The 13,982-nt window shown below is 37.6% G+C and overlaps 1 protein-coding gene across 1 annotated transcript; it reads right to left on the bottom strand.

The window, feature by feature from the left end:
• Nucleotides 1-13,372: 13,372 nt before the first annotated feature.
• On the bottom strand, nt 13,373-13,960 carry LOC134272150 (uncharacterized protein F54H12.2-like). The gene has a single exon (XM_062754400.1). The coding sequence runs from the start codon at nt 13,958-13,960 to the stop codon at nt 13,373-13,375; it is 588 nt and encodes a 195-aa protein (XP_062610384.1).
• Nucleotides 13,961-13,982: the final 22 nt, after the last annotated feature.

Below are 13,982 nucleotides of genomic sequence, written 5' to 3'. Positions count from 1 at the left end.
TTTAATATATATCTTATTTTATCGAATTTACGACATTTTTATTTTTGATGAAAAATCTGTGTCTTCATTTGCGTTTTTGCGTAAAGGGCACTACGCCACTGCCGTTTTTCCTAGGGGGTACTATAACATAGTAATGTTTCATAAAAAATAAACACCTAAAGTATTTAATGCATAGGTGCATGATAAATATTTAATGCATAGATACATGTACATCATATATATATATATATATATATATATATATATATATATATATATATATATATATATATATATATATATATACATTATGTATTATAGAATAGAAGATTGGAATTGATTTCGCTCGAGAACCAAACTGAACCAAAATTTATCTAATTCAGAAATTTCATACATCAGTACGCCCCATGCCAGGCTCGAACCAAAAACTTTTCGCTCCGTGTGCACTGAACAGTTAGCTCAACTCACAGAGCTATCACTACTACACTTGTACAGATGATTTTAAAAGGACAAACAAGCACCCCATTCAGACAGTTGGATTTTTTGGGAAAAAGTTCCTTTTTCGTGGTCTCTGGGTCTTCTCTCCATTTTTTAAAAAATGTGTATTCGTTTCTTTGAATTAAAATACACACAAATAACGTTTCGAAATCATGGAGAGAAGACCCAGAGATAGCCAAATTTTAGAACAACGTGTTTAAAAATATACCATTTTGTACCAAATGTCTGATCTGGCCAGTTTTAAAGTTATTTTTTAGCCAATCAAAGCTCAATTTCGGGAAAATATTTTCCTTTCCTGTTGCACAGGAACCCGATAAATAAAGAAAATGTTAAAATTTAATGTGACATGTCGATAGAATTTTCACTTCTCAATTACGCCCATATTCCTGACCAATGCCAATCAAAAGCGCCCTCGTTCTTTGTTTAAGGTTTAACCACCGTTTAAAGAAAATTAAGAATGAGTTTATTTTGGTCTAAAAGGTGATATCAAAAATTATCACACCATAACATTTACCGTCGCAATAAGTTTTTCCACTACTGAGTACTACACAGGCGTCATCACATGGATTAGGGCTGCACGCTCCAGCAAGCTCCTATAAGTACATCAGATGGTCTGGGTTACAATAATGCAGTGATATAGATACACGTAACTGAATCCCTAAAACGTCGTTTTCCCCGTTCTCACTGTGACCCCAGGATTTCTGTCAAAACTGATTCGTTTTTTTTTTTTATGAAGTTCAAGTTTTTGCCAGATTCATAACAGATAAAGAAATAAAAAATTCTTTCACCCAATGTTAGGTTACAAGATTGATTGATTGTATATTGTTTAACGTCCCTCTCAATAATTTCTCATTCATATGGAGACGCCACCACTTGCCGATGAAGAGCTGCAAATTTTGTCTTATACTCGGCACTGGGGGCCATTGAGCAGGAAGGGATCTTTAACGTGCCAGCACCTACTGCGACACGGGACCTCGGTTCTACGGGTCTCATCCGAAATTAAGACCGGGTTTCAAGTTCCACTGTGGGATTCCAACCTGCAACGTAAGGGTCATCTCTCAACTTCGCAACTCTAGAGTAGACGCCCTAACCACCGCGCCACGCGGGCGACTTTCTTACAAGAAGGACTTCTCTAGACAGCCAGTAAAAAATGAAATTGTCAAGGGTACCACGTGTTCTTATTAAGGGCCCCTTTCGTTTTTTGGTCACAATTTGCCATCCTTTCAAATTTATAAATAATGCAAAACGTATCCAGTTGCCGAAATGTATATATCGGGGTTGTAATTTGTGAGATTAAATAGAGATACACCGTAATATTTTAATTGGAGTATTTTACTGTGTAATAAGGTAGATGGCAAAAAAAAAATAAAGATGCTTTGCCCCCTTTTTAACTTAAAATCAGTTTACTTTAACAGTTAACTTTATTTTAAAACAGAATTATCAAATAAATCAACCATTTCGAGGCTATCAAATTTTACCTGTGGCTGATTATTCATCACGAAGTAGACCCATTTGGGTGCCTGGACCAATGAAACTCCAGGATCCCCATTTTTGGCCCTGATTGTCACACACAGAAGTTTAGGTTTCCAGTAGTTAACAGAATGACATTGATGATTACGAAGACACTGTCTTATACACTGTTTTTGGCCTATGGTATAAATTAAATCTATTGCAATTTTGGAAACATTGGAATCGATCCTTGCTAAACGATAGCCATGAACTGTTGCTGTAACATTTATGTTAACGACAAGACTTGTTTCATGTGATAAAGTCGAACTTGTCAATAATAAGAGATAAAGCAGAGTATTTTGCTGCATCATAAGTGAGTTATATCCGTTTTAATTGGAAGTATTTAAATTGAGAAAAAGCCGCAACCGAACTTAATTTTATATATATCCAACTAAATGTTGAGTTTATTTACTTTCATTCAAAATATTCATATTATCTATTATATTTAATGACCAGATGACAGTTTTCACATTAGATGAGATTTGTAAAACAGCTATGTAATTTAAAATGCACTATTTAAATATTTGACCAGCGTTTGAACGTTTCTATTTAGTCTCTTAGGAAGTAATTATTCATCGATTTTTATATTATTGTAATCTTCCGTTTGGGAATTTCAAATATTTTGTTGATCCTGAGTGAATTTCTCTTTGGTTTTAATCAGTTAATACTTTATGTATCACATTTTATCAATTAACACATTGTTCTGAATGTTTATGAGTGGTTAAATAACCGTGGTATAAATTGATATGTTATACAAGCACATTGAAACAAGCTTTTTAATAAGTTTTTATCTTTCCTTGCTTTTATCAAAAAAAAATTCTTACGTCAAATATGTTGTGAAGTGCATTAGTATAAGGAAGTACAATATATAGTTAGTTATATAGTTAGTACAACTCGTGAAAATGGTGAGGGGTAACAATAGGTTACAGTCTTCACAACAATGGTTTTTTTCAGCACATGGGCATGTATACCTATCATTTTAACCCCATTCAAATTTGTACATGTCCTTCTCTAAACTCTTACATGTACCAGTAATGATTGTGCAACAATCAAAAATTAAGTTTTTAGGTCACCTGAGTATTGCTATCCGTTTTTGTCCGTCGTCGTGCCTCGTGCGTTAACATTTGAACATTTTCAGTTTTTTCTCTGAAACCGCTAAACCAATTTCAACCAATTTTGGCATATAGCATCAATGGGTGAAGGGGAACAAAAATTGTTAATTTCATGGTCCCTGCCCCCCGGGAGCCTGGGGGTGGGGCCAAAACCACTTAAATTAGTGCAATTTTTAAAAATCTTATTCTTTACTCCTGGACACCAAGCAGTCAAACTGTTGGCATAATTGTTATCAGCATTGAGTCCTCTACCAAAATTGTGAAGTTCACGGCCCCAGGGTCAGGGGTTCTAGTGCTAGGACGGGGCTATATTGATTATATAGTGAAAATGCATTATTTCTTTAAAAATCTTCTCTGCTCCAGGGTATCAAATAAACTAAATAAGTACACAGTTATGATGAGCAAGAGTGCAACTTTTAAAATTGTGAATTTTATGGCCCCAGGGTCAGGGGTTCTTATGTTAGGATGGGGCTCTATAATGATTATATAGTGAAAATACATTAATTCTTTGAAAATCTTCTTCTCTGCTTCTGGGTATTAAATAAGCTAACCAAGTACATAGTTATGATGAGCAAGAGTGTCTCTTCTAAATTTGTGAATTTTATGGCCCCAGGGTCAGAGGTTCTGGTGTTAGGGCGGGGCTCATTGATTATATATTGAAAATGCATTATTTCTTTGAAAATCTTTTTTTCTGCCTATGGCTATTAATTAAAATAACCAAGTACATAGCTATGATAAGTAAGAGTGCCTCTTTTAAAATTGTGAATTTTATGGTCCCAGGGTCAGGGGTTGTGGTGTTAGGGTGGGGCTCTATTGATTATATAGTGAAGATGCATTAATGCTTTGAAAATCTTATTCTTTGCTTCTGGATATTAATTAAAATAACTAAGTACATAGTGATGATGAGCGGGTGTGCCTCTTTTAAAATTGTGAATTTCATGGCCCCAGGGTCAGGGGTTCTGGTGTAACGGCGGGGGTATATAATGATTATAAAGTGAAAATACATTAATTCTTTGAAAATCTTCTTCTCTGCTCCTGGGTAATAAGCAGATGGAAGGATATGGAGATAACAAACAGTATTCAATCTCAAAGTCCATAAAACAATACAAAATAAGAGCAGAGCAAACACGGACCCCGGAAACATCAGAGGTGGGATCAGGTGCCATGGAGTAGTGAGCATCCCCTGCTGACCGGTCACACCCGCCGTGTGCTCCTTGTCATGATCAGGAAACAACGGAAAAAATCCGTCGTCAATTCATTGTATAAATGATGGACTAACAATTGGTATGAAAAACGTCAGTCAGCATTTGACTCAATGATGAATTGTATTTGCTGACAAGATCATTGTATCGTCCATAGAACTTACGAAATGATGACTTTAAACGAGACTGCCGATATTCTTGTTTCATCAACTTGCTAGTAGTATAAGCGGCCTCGATGGCTGGGTCAACTGAGTGCACTTTTGGGGTTGGGGGATAGGCGGGTCAACTGAGTGCAGGTTTGGAGGGGGATAGGCGGGTCAAGGGAGTGCAGGTTTGGAGGGGATAGGTGGGTCAAGGGAGTGCAGCCCCTGGGGGGATAGGGGGTTCAAGGAGTGCAGCCCCTGGAGGGGATAGGTGGGTCAAGAGAGTGCAGCCCCTGGAGGGGATAAGTGTTTCAATTCATTACATATAGTCAGCCCTAAATACAGGGGTGTGTTTACACTATGTTTACATTGGTACGCTGCTACTACGATTCACAACGCTGCTACTACGATTTTGGCAAATACTCAGTGATTTTCCGAAAACGGAAAAAACAATAACACACAATAGAAACAAGAACACAGCAATTTTATTCAAGTGAAAAAATACAACAATTTACTTTTTCTTTTTCTGTGCCTTATCGGTCATCAGGGATAGTTTCCTCTTGTGAGTAGTGCTGGGTCCTGGATTCTCTCTGTTTTCTTCCTTTTTTTTTCTCTTTTTTGTCTCCTTCTTTCACTAGAGGTTTGGTCTGGTGGGTTCCTGAGATCTTAGGCTCTTGAGGCTTTTTCTCCAGTTTTTGTACTTCTTTGACGAATTGTTGATCCTCCTCATCCTCTGTACACTGATTAGCCCAATGCCCAAATTTCCCGCACTTGTAGCACAAATCTTTCTTGGGACAATCTGGGGCCCAATGCCCTAACTCTTTACACCTGTAGCATGGATCCGTCTGTCTAGTTTTCTTGTTTTTCTCCCGATTCCCCTTGTCCTTCTTTTTTCTGGTAAGTGCTTCCTCCTCCTCTCATTTTATCTTGCATGTTAGTAACTTTTACTTCTAATTTGGATAATTTGGCACGAATCAAACAAAATTCACTGGCGTTGTAAGTTTTCAGATCAGTCAGCTTGTTTTCATGATCACCCACCTTCTCAGCAATATATTTCAGCGTGTTGTCATGATGTCGCACTTTCTCACCAATATAATTCAGCTTGTTGTTAAGATCACTCACCTTGTTGTTCATATCATTCATCTTGTTGTCAAGAGCAGACAGCATGTTAACAATCCCATCCAGAGTTGTATTTAAGATTCCCATATCTTCTTTATTCGCATATTCTGGAAGATTATACATGCCCAAATCTAATCCCACTGCATCCTGTGACTCTGGCATGGGGGCTCCTACATAACCTTCAGGTGTCACATAGTTGGGGTTGTCTGTAGTATTCATCATTGCTTCTGCCATAATATTTTCACGTCTGTCAAGTTCGAAATGTCAAGCAAGACTGATCGTCAAATCCCAGCTCCCCTTTATATACCTGCTGTGTGCCGTGTGCAAAAAATACCTGGGCTTTTATACTTGTTGCATCATCTTTATATATCTGTTGCATCATCTTTATATATCTGTTGCATCATCTTTTTTATACTTGTTGCATCATCTTTTTTATACCTGTTGCATCACCTGTAAGGGGGACCGTGTGCAAAAAATATATACGATTTACCTACGTTTTTTACGGAGGGGTATAAATGAGAAGAAAAGTCTGATCCTTTCTTCACAATCGACTATCATGTCAACCCTGATACACACTCACTCTCTGATTTTAGATGGGTATGATTGTTTAGTACGATGGGCACAAAATCACCAAGAATCTCTACCCCCGGAGGCAGAACAAGTATTTCGGGAAGCGAGCACTATCATGGAAACCCTTCAGGATTTATGGTTACAGTGCCTAGACTTATCACATCATGCGCCGACCATGGGGAGACTACCATACATTTTCTATGTCGACATATGAAAACAATTCTGCCCCAGAAATGGTACGGACTGAACCTGACCCGTTATTTCGGAAAGCCTTACAGTTTCCTGACCCATCCCCAAGCGGGCAAAGTGATTTTATTGTGGCAGCATAGATGCGATGGAGAAAGTATGTATTCAATACGGAATGAAATACCTGGAAATTTCACACAGGCTAGGAAATCCGTGACTTTTAATACCAGCCTCAATCAAATCTACGAATTACCCCCCGAAGACCGGAGAAGTCCCTGGATGACCCTAGTAGCGGATCGAATAAGATTTCGTCGGAGAATTCGACAGTTAGAAGCATTGTTAGTTTTTAAGAAATAAAAAATCATGTAATACTACATCAGTGTTATGTTATTGTATGACGTCATGAATACACTCGGGTTCGGCCTTTCTCCCCCTTTCAATTTTGCTTTGTCACTGTGATGGGGGTTTTTTTGATCACATGACCAAAAGCGATTTTTTTGTGATAACCTATCACAGGTCAGGATTTTTAATCACATGATGGATTATCGATGTTTGCCGCGATATTGGACTATCGTCTGCAATTGGTTATAAATACAGCCCCTCCGAGCGCCCAGTGTCATTCCTGCCTAGCTGATTGCCAGAGTAAGAAAGAAAAGTAGAAAAAAGAAGATGTCCGGAGGGAATTTTTTTTATGAGGATCTATTTCTCATCCCCGGAATAGTTTTTGAAAACGTGTTGATTCTGAGACGTTTGGATAATCAAAGGGAGCTCGTGAGAATCAATCTAGCAATATTTCAAGTGAACGACAGCCATAGACGGAGGGCCCACCCGTACCGGAGAGAAGCGCCACGCTCACCCCCACCGCCGCCACCCCCTTCCAGACCCACTACACCCAGACCGGCTACAGTCACCCCCCAAAGTCAAGCCAGGAACCAGGGGAGGATTCCCCCCTGGGGGTTTGGAGTCTCCATGCGAAAATAATATTATGTGTTCACTCTGTATGATGGAAGACGAGGTCAGTAACTTTGTATGCGGTCGCTGCCTCCAACGGCCTGCATGCATCTTATGTGCAGCTCGCATAGTAGAACGGGGTTTACCATGCCCCTTGTGTCGTAATGCGGATCCTCTAGTGCAGCCCAATACCAGAAGGTCAGACACTGATTCCGACCAGGATTCCAGTGATGGCATGCAGTCAGGTCATGTAGTCCAGCACCTTCTAGCCCATTAGTAGAAGATAGCTGACCCTCACCAGAAACCAAAACCAGAGAAAAAACCAAAAAAAAATTAAAAAACCAGAAAAAACCAAAAAAACTACAAAACCAACAAAAATAACAAAAAAAGCCCTTTTAAGGGCTACCCAATTGTTTCGAAAAGATGCCTACTTAAACAGTCAATAAAAAAAAAAGAAACATTGTGTTTCTCTCAAGTTATAACACCAGGTCACTTTTTAAAAATGTTTATGTCTCCAAGTAGGCCGTAATTTTCTATGTAAATTAGGCGGCCATTGTCGAATCTCGGGAAAGATTTTACCCCAGTGAAAAAGGCTTGTAATGTCAGCTATGCTAAATAACCCATTTCTGTGTAATTTGAGAAAAATGTTTTGTCATGTGCTTAAAGTATGGCCTGCTATTCATGTCATCATTTAAAGTCTATCCTAAATAAAATCTGTCTTTAAATAAAATACATTTTTTACAAATGACATTTAATATGATTAGAGTATAGGAATCCATATATATAAGAGATATTATTTTGTATTACATTTATAAGAGGCATTGTCTCATGTAATTTAATAACAAAAAATGGGTTTTATTTTTCTACACAGTCCTCATCCTGGAAGATATGTTTTGTTCCTAACCATCTATAATCCATTCTCTAAGTGAAGTGAAGCCTGGCTGCTGGTCTTCCTTTGGGAAATACACAGTGAAATAACTAACATAAAAACTAAACTTGAATCTAAAAAAGTTTCAATATCATTTTAATTTATTTCATTATTATTATTAAGATAATTATTTAAATGTTCATATTTTTAAAATGGAATAAAAAAATAAAATCTGATAATGGAAATCAATACCATAAAGATAGCAAGTTTTTTATCTTTAAGTGCTCATAAATTTCTGAATTTTCCATTAAAATATTTGACATTATATCACAGGGAAAAGAAAAAAAAACTACTTGAGTGTTTCTACTGACCCCCTCCAGAGATCTGCTTATGAGTGCATGGGGATTACAGTGGACCTTCATCTCCTGTTTAAAACAGACATTAGAGTATGACAGATAAAAAAGGTACTTTTTTTTTTCTTCTTTATTTTTACATCACATGAAAACACACAATTAATGATGATGAAGAATGTACACATGTTTTTCATAAGTGTGTACAAATTGTTCAATATAATGTCTATAATGAATCCAATTTCCTTGGGCTAGTCCACAGGCAATCTTGTAAGGAAAAGCATAAGTCTGGTAAGGTAAACTTTCCCCCATTTCTTGTAAACAGGCTTGAAACCATTTTTCTCTGTTTTGTGGGGTTTCCTGATATGTGGAAATTCTTTTAGGTCGGTGACTTGCTTTTAAAATAATCCCATTGAGCTAATAAACAAATGACCACAGGAGTTTGTGAGGGAAACACCTTAATAGTGCCTGGAATTCCTCTATCTTCTTCTACAGCTAAATTTCTAGTCCCTAGAGGTCTGCGAGTGGCATAGAGATTAGCTTGTGGGAATTTCTCTGCAATATTTTGACTCAATCCATGAGCTCTGACTGTTAAACAATTACATTGATGAACAATAGCTTCTACCTCACAGTTGAGTAAATCACCTTGTATCTCCTGGAGACTCATGATGTAAAATGAATCTATTTTTTAAAAACACCCTTGTTTTTATAGAACAACAACACAATAAAACAAGTTTTTTTATTCAGGTAAATCTACAATCTCTTGGAACTAATTCTTTGTTTCTCACATCAGGTTTTAGAACTCCATATTCTTCATAGTCACCTTGTCTATAAAAAGTTCTTTCCAATTCTGGGGTGCTGTAAGACATCTCAAAACAGGTTAATTTATGAACCTTTCTGTACATGTATCTCCGTTGAACCCTGTTTTTCATTTGAATGAATCCTCTCACATGATGAAGTTTTCCACTTTTTTGTAAGATCAAGTATTGATAATTACTTCCAATGATTTGATCTACATCTTCCTGTCGGCACCCAGGTAAAATGAATATCCAATTATTGGCTATTCTACCTCTGTCTTGTTTTAAGTAAGCAATATATCCATTGCCTGTATTTTCTTTCTGTTTATTTTGATAATGAGCCTTAATATCCTCCAAGAGTTTGTTTGGTTTTATGTTTTCTTTTTCCTCCTGAGGTTTATATTCTACAGGATGTTCTTCCATCAAGGGAGGTGGTATAAATTCTGCAGGATGTTCTACCATCAAGGGAGGTGGTATGATATCTTTTCCTCCCTCCTGTATAAGTAACCATTCAGTTTCCTTTAATCTAGTGTTCTGACTCATTTCTTTACTGGAGGTGTTACCCATAATGAAGCCAGTCCACAACTGAGGTGTGTTTTGTACCATGTTTACTATTTATACTTTTTTTTTTAAATTGTATTTATTTTTTTCCCCCCAATCTTTAAAAAACCCTTACCATTTTTTTGTTTTGGTGTTTTGAAAAAAAAATCTATGGTTAAAGGGAGATAACCTATTTTTTAAAAATGGCAAAAAATTCACAATTTTTTTTTTCCTTTTATTGAGATCTAACAATAAATAACAGTTCAAATCTTTTTTTTATTCACATCTTGACCAGCTCACATTCTTTAAGAACTGTTTCTTCCTAGCTTCTCTAGCTGCAATAGCTTCAGGTTTCTTCCAAGCTCCTATCTCCCATTCTATCCAATCTCTGGGCTCCAATACCTTATTTCTCTCCTCCGGTTTCAGAACACCATATTCTTCATAGTCACCTCCTTGTTTGTAAAACATACTTTCCAATTCTGGAGTACTGTGAGACATGGCAAAATCAGCAGTGATATGAAGTCTGCACATAGTCAGTCCTCCTTCTGGTTCCTTCATTTGAATGAATCCCCTGATTTGATGCAGTTCTCCTGTCCAGGGATGTCTTTCCTTTTGTATAATCAAATACTGGAAACGGAAGAAGAAATCATCTTGGTTGCTCAGAAACATGTCTATATCTTCTTCTTCTTTAGGCTCTTTAATGGTGAAAGTCCAATTAATGGCTGTCCTGTAAAATCTGTCTGGATCATTAGGATCCTTCACAGGCTCATGCAGGGGTAAATATTCATTCTTAGGTTCCGGATCCAGGGTTTTCAACTCTATTCTTCTTTTTGTTTGAGGAGCTTCGTGATCCCCCTCCATAGGTTCCGTCATTCTCTTTTCTAATAAGGTAAATTTATCTTTGTCCATCTCCATGTCTTCTAATATTCTAGGAATTCGTTTGCCAAACTGTCGTTTACTCAACCACATGCCCCACCAACTGAGGAGCATCGTCTTTAACACCTTGTTTTTATACCCCCCACCTTGAATTGCATCATCTTTTTTATACCTGTTGCATCATCTGTAAGGGGGGCCGTGTGCAAAACATGCGTTTTACCTACGTTTTTTTTTTATGCTGACTACATAGGTAAATACTTGGCACCGATTCAAGATTAGGACGTCACGCTTCACAGTCAAAAGCTCAGTCTAGCCTAACCAGTTCAAACTGGATTTTCTGAAAACACTAACAAAAGACAAAACAAAGAACACAGATTTTGATTTTTTTTCATTCTTTATTTTGTAACAACAAACAACAAACAACAAACAACTCATTTACATTACATTTTGATAAAAACATTGACATTTTTGTCCATGACCCGTAGGTAATTTATGATAAGTGTTTTTAAACCAATTCGCCACGTATCTGTCCCTTTGCAAAGCCGTACTCTGGTCAAAGGGGAATAGCCACTCGTCGGTTTTTAGCTCACCTCAACGAAGTTGGGGGGAGCTTATGTGATACCCTCGGCGTCGGCGTCGGTGTCGGCGTCGGCGTCCCGGGTTAAGGTTAAGTTTTTTGGAGCAGTTTTCTTTTTAAGTACTCCTATGTCCTATATTGATTAGACATGCATGGAAGATGTTGCTAGTGTGTTTCATTGTACCAGTCAAAGTTTCAGATGCTGCAATTTCAGCAATGGAATGACCAGGTTAATGTTTTTGGTGCAGGTTAACATTTTTGGTGCAGTTTTTGGTGTAGGTCTCATTTCCGAGTAACTATAAGCCCTATGTTGACCAAACTTACATGGATGATACATCTTAGGATGCATACTACCAGTCTTGCTTCGGATGCTGAATCTGACCTACATTTTCCGGTTGAGTGAACAGGTTAAAGTTTTTGGTGATGGTTTCATTTTGAAGATACTTTGAGCCACTATAATGACCAAACTTGCATGGATGGTACATCTTAGGATGTATTCTACTAAACTTGCTTCGGATGCTGAATCTGACCTACATTTTCCGGTTGAGTGAACAGGTTAAAGTTTTTGGTGCAGGTTTCATTTCCAAGTTACTATGAGACATATAATGACCAAACTTACATGGATGATACATCTTAGGATGCATACTACCAGCCTTGCTTCGGATGCTGAATCTGACCTACATTTTCCGGTTGAGTGAACAGGTTAAAGTTTTTGGTGAAGGTTTCATTTCGAAGATACGTTGAGCCCTATAATGACCAAACTTGCATGGATGGTACATCTTATGATGTAATCTACTAGACTTGCTTCGGATGCTGAATCTGACCTACATTTTCCAGTTGAGTGAACAGAATAAAGTTTTTGGTGCAGGTTTCATTTCCAAGTTACTTTGAGACATATAATGACCAAACTTGCATGGATGGTTCATCTTAGGATGCATTCGACTAGACTTGCTTCGGATGCTGAATGTGACCTACATTTTCCGGTTGAGTGAACAGGTTAAAATTTTGGGTGCAGGTTTCATTTCCAAGGTACAGTACTATAATGACTAAACTTGCATGGATGATACTTCCTAGGATGCATACTACCAGACTTGCTTCGGATGCTGAATCTGACCTACATTTTCTAGAGGAGTGAACAGGTTAAAGTTTTTGGTGCTTTTGGATTCATTTCCAAGTAACTTTGAGCCCTATAATGTCCAAAATTGCATGGATGGTACATCTAAGGGTGCATTCTACTAGGTTGGCTTTGGATGCTGAATCTGACCTACATTTTCTGGATTAGTGAAAAGGTTAGTTTTTTTTATATAGGTTTCATTTCCAAGTAATTTTGAGCTCTATGTTGAGCAAACTTGCATGGATGATACATCTTAGGATGCACACAAACGGACTTGCTTCAGATGCTGAATTCGACATACATTTTCCAGATAATAGACCTCGTAAAAGTTATGGGTGCAAGTCTATCACCAAGAAACTATAAGGCTTATATAAACCAGTTGCACAAATGATGCATCAAGGGATGAAAACTCTCAATCTTGCTTCAGATGCTGGATTTTAATTACATTTTCATGATGAAGAACTAGTTTTTAGTTTTTATATAGGTCTATTCCAAAGTATCAAATTTGCATAAATTTTGCATTTTTGGATGTACACTTTTTGTTGGTTAATTGTGTGACTTAATTTGCCTTACTTAAAGACAACACACGTTGAGGTGAGCTCTGTAATCTCTGATTACCTATGTTCTTTCTTTTCTTGTCTCTTTGATGTAAATAATACACGCAATCTTGTCCACACACATCGGTATTCCAGTCTTGATAGCGATACGGATTATAAATCCATTGTTGAGCATGACGCTGGATAAAATCTTGAATTTCTTTCTGTAAGGGAGGAAATCCATAAGAATCGAAATATTCCACCACGGGATTGCTCACATATAGACACACCCAATGTTCTCCAGGTCGATCTTGAGGATCCGTATTGACCACGACAGCTTTTTCTCCAGGTCTTAATTGATCCGGTAATAAATCTACAGGATACACGCCTCCAAAAGAACTCTTGAATTCTCTGGATGAGACTTCTCTCAATTGTCCCGTATCCATTAGTAATCAATGCTCACTTCTCTCTGTTTGTTAATTTCTAACAGGTTATCGAATTCTGCATACACCACACAATTGATGGTGGTAGCCGTATTGTTGGTAAACTGCACTTCTACTCTCAGATTTCCTGTTTCTATGATGTGGAATTTATCCGATTGCGCTTCTTGATCTTTAGTGAAATCCCAGCCCCATAGAGTGTAGCCGCTTTTATACTCTTCTAGGGTGATGTCCGGAGCCCAATCTTCTCCTAATTTTCCCAGAGCTTGATACAGACTGGGATATGATCTCAGATATAAATCGTCGTTGAAATTAGGCTCAAAACAACGAGTACTCATGGTCTCTCCGTTGATACTGACGTCTAATTTCTTGATCCCAAAGTTTTGGAAATGAAAGGGATTTTTAGTTTTATCTCCGTTAAAGGCCGCATTTTCCACAAAGCCTAAAATGAGACGTTTAGGCATCTGGCCTTGAAACAGATGATCCGTAATCTTAGACTGGGTTCCTGAGCCAATGGTAAAGGTTTTCACTTCCACTCTTCTCAAGGGATATTTGGCTCTGTGGGTATTCAAACTCTGATTAATGGTATTCATCATGACTGCTGTGGGTTTGACT

The sequence above is a fragment of the Saccostrea cucullata genome, unplaced genomic scaffold, assembly GCF_032062105.1.
Source record: "Saccostrea cucullata isolate Sc308-1 unplaced genomic scaffold, CSIRO_AGI_Scuc_v1 ctg8923, whole genome shotgun sequence".
Lineage (NCBI taxonomy): Eukaryota > Metazoa > Mollusca > Bivalvia > Ostreida > Ostreidae > Saccostrea > Saccostrea cuccullata.
The sequence above is the reverse complement of the archived record's forward strand: the minus strand, read 5'-3'. Positions and strand labels throughout refer to the sequence as shown.

Coding starts and splice junctions, on each gene's coding strand:
- LOC134272150 (XM_062754400.1), bottom strand. CDS start 13,960: ATGAATACCATTAATCAGAGTTTGAATACCCACAGAGCCAAATATCCC.